Source organism: the organism of the source record quoted next, unplaced genomic scaffold (assembly GCF_019419815.1).
Source record: "Pyrus x bretschneideri cultivar Hongxiangsu unplaced genomic scaffold, Pyrus_bretschneideri_v1 Contig36, whole genome shotgun sequence".
NCBI classification, from domain to species: Eukaryota; Viridiplantae; Streptophyta; class Magnoliopsida; order Rosales; family Rosaceae; genus Pyrus; species Pyrus x bretschneideri.
In genome coordinates this window covers 2460294-2463510 of record NW_025999679.1, presented here as the reverse complement: position 1 = coordinate 2463510, position 3217 = coordinate 2460294, and the positions used below count along the sequence as shown (strand labels likewise).

General features: G+C 48.6%; 1 protein-coding gene across 1 annotated transcript; it reads left to right on the top strand.

The window, feature by feature from the left end:
* The first annotated feature begins 261 nt into the window (after nt 1-261).
* LOC103940791 (RING-H2 finger protein ATL43-like) lies at nt 262-2153 on the top strand. The gene has a single exon (XM_009350968.2). It carries the CDS (start codon nt 409-411, stop codon nt 1804-1806), a length of 1398 nt encoding a protein of 465 aa, XP_009349243.2. The 5' UTR covers nt 262-408; the 3' UTR covers nt 1807-2153.
* Nucleotides 2154-3217: the final 1064 nt, after the last annotated feature.

The following is a 3217-nucleotide window of genomic DNA, read 5'->3' as shown; positions in this document are numbered from 1 at the left end:
ACAAAATTTATTTAAAAAATTCGTCCCCTAACATTACTGTTTTGCTAAAGGATATCGCTACGGGAACTAAATTTATAAATCAAATGATGTGTCACCAATAGAAAATGAGCACATTTATCATCGCTTAAATGATAATCCAATTATCAACTTTAATTACATCTAGTTTGTAAATTTGATGTACGAATTTAGTTTCCTAACGTTACCCTTAATGACAAAAACTGGACAGGTAAATGCATTTGTCTGGTTTAATTTTGTTTGTATGTTTGGGCAAGAATCTCAAGGAAGAAGCCTCTCCTCCTTTTGCGCCTCCAAAACCAAAACTACAAACTCTCTCGCCCTCACACCGCCAAGATTCTTCCCTCCCCCCGCCTCCTGCTGCCATTCCCGCCTCACACAAAATAAGGAAAAATGGGGTTTCTCTTTCTTTTTCTCAAGCCCACCACCCCCACCTCCTTCTTCATCCTCCTCCTTCTCCTCACCCTCCTCCTCTCTTTTCTCACCACACCCACTCGCGCGCACCCACACGCAGCAGCAGCAGCAGCAGATTCCCATCTCTCCACCCCAGGCTTCGGTGACATTGCCAACTCAGCCAACCCATCTTCCTCACCGCCCCATCCCCCTCAACTCAACAACGCGGGCCCCACCAGGTCCTCCTCCTTCCGGCCGAGCATAGCCATAATCGTCGGCGTTCTCACCACCGTCTTCTCCGTCTTCTTCCTTATTCTCCTCTATGCCAAGCACTGCAAGGGCAGTGCTCTCGTCGTCGTCGGCGCTGACTCCAATTCCGGACCCTCCGGACCCTCCCCGCGTAAAAACTCTGGCATTGACCGCTCCATCGTCGAGTCCCTGCCCGTTTTCCGTTTCGGGTCGCTCCGCGGTCACAAGGACGGGCTCGAGTGCGCGGTCTGCCTGACCCGGTTCGACCAGACCGAGGTCCTCCGCCTCCTCCCAAAATGCAAACATGCGTTCCACGTCGAGTGCGTCGATACGTGGCTCGACGCCCACTCCACCTGCCCACTCTGCCGGTACCGGGTCGACCCGGAAGATGTCCTCTTAGTCGACGACGCCGCAAAGCTCTTGCAACCGAAGAACAGCGACGTCGTGATAGAGATCGAGAACGACCCAGGTTTTCGTCGGATTTCGGGGCGGCACTCGTTCGCCGGAGAACGCAGACCGGGACATCATCAAATCCAAACGTGGTCGTTTCGGAGGTCGCTGGACAGCTGGACGGCATTCCGAAAGAAGAGCGAGCAGGCCGCCGTCGGATGCTTCGACCGACCCAGAAAAGACGGACTCCTGTTGGGTCAACACAGGACGAGGTTGGAGCACCGGATCATAGTCTCCCCAACCGGATCGGGGTATGGTCCCGGTGGGCTCCACCAGAGATGGAGCGATTTACAGCCGTCAGATCTTCTGTATCTACGGTCAGAGATGATCATGAGCGAAGGGTTGACACGTCATGGGGCGCAGCAGCAGAGCGAGAATGATAATGGGCAGCAGGTGATTGCGGGGCCCGCGGCGGCAGGAGGAGGAGGAGGGCCCGGAGAGATTGTTGGGAGCAGAAGATCATGGAGCGGTGGTGGTGGCAGGAGCGTAATAAATTCGAGAAGCGTGTCGGAAATCACGGGGCTGAGCAGGTTTTCGAGCAGAGCGACGGGGAGTAATGGGAGCCAACAGGAGCAGCAACAACGACAGATCAAGCTCGTGGCCAGGTGGCTGGCGTGGGTTTCTTCTCTCTCTCGATCGGCAATACGGACGGAGCGTACTACTGTCCCCACCCCCACTTCTCCACTGACCATTTGTTAGCTTTTGCAGTTTTTATTTTTTATTTTTTATTTTTTATTTTTTAGAGTTATACAGAGCGCGCCAAAACTTAGATGGTAGAGAGAAGAGAAGCCAGTCCACTACCTTCCAAAATATCTTTTATTTTTCACTTTAGTTTTGTTTGAGTAGAAAGCATTATTCTAGGCACACGGGCAGAGGGATAGATATTCCAGACAACCACGGATAACGATATGGCACGTGAATTTTTTTTGATACGGGGAAGTAGTTCTTCTACTTTCTTGCTCGTTTGTTGTACTTTCTATTCTAGCGAATGCTAAGATTGTATAAAAATGTAACGGTAGAGAGATTAAATTTAATCTCTAGCATTATCCTCTTTCTTGGGGGGTTTTTTCAACTTTAATCCTTGGAAAAGATTGAAATTGAATTAAAGCATTGTGTTAGATTACCTTTTTTTTTTTAATTGGAAACAATATATTCATAAATTAAACTTATAAAGAGTTACATAAATCTTGGAAAAGAAGCTCCTGAATAAGGATAGGAGGCTCCTCAAACCAAACTAAATTATTGCCACTAGACAAAGCAAACTTTGCAAGTAGGTGTGCAACACCATTCCATGAGCGAGAAACATGGATAAACCTCACCTCACCATAGGGAAAGTGGATGCCAACTGTAGAACATCATCCGCAATCATACCAATCACTGATGAATCTGAATGAGTCCGATTGAGAGTTGTAATGGCGTTCATACAATCGCTCTCTACCACAACCTATCGGAAACCATGTTGTTGAGCCATCTGCATACAACTCTAAAATCGGAACAGAGATAATGTCTGGGAATTGTTGCACCCCTGCCACCAAGTGTCCTCCCCTCCAGTCCCATATCACCACCCCCACACCACACGCCTTGTCTTGAACTTTTAGTGCCCCATCAGTATGAATTTTAACCCACCGTTGAGTAGGGGGAGTCTAACGTGGGGTAGGGAGACCCCTCGTCCTGGTTGGTTTCCTATTGGCCTCCCGAAACGCCATCAACCATGAAGACACCCGCTGCCAAACAACTATGGGTAGAACACTGGAACCCTTCCACACCCATGCATTCTGTTCTTGCTATATACCCCACAACACCATGCATACCAACTTGAAATCCACCTCCCTCCGTTCAAGCACCTCCAACAACCACTCCTTAAGCAGAAAAGGGGAATTCCCAGACCCCCTCAGGCCTATCGGAGAATTAAACCATACTGCTATGGTAAAGGAACAAGTAAGAAAGACATGTTTCGCAACCTTCTCCTCTCCCTAACAAATTCCACACTCCAACTCCACTCCCACACCTTTCTTTTTAAGATTCACTTTAGTGGGAAAGATGTTGTGACACACCCTCCATGTGAAATTTTTGACTTTAGGTGAGTGATAGGAGCATATTCATGCGACTT

Excerpts from the sequence above, each read along its gene's own strand:
- LOC103940791 (XM_009350968.2), top strand. The coding sequence starts at position 409 with ATGGGGTTTCTCTTTCTTTTTCTCAAGCCCACCACCCCCACCTCCTTC.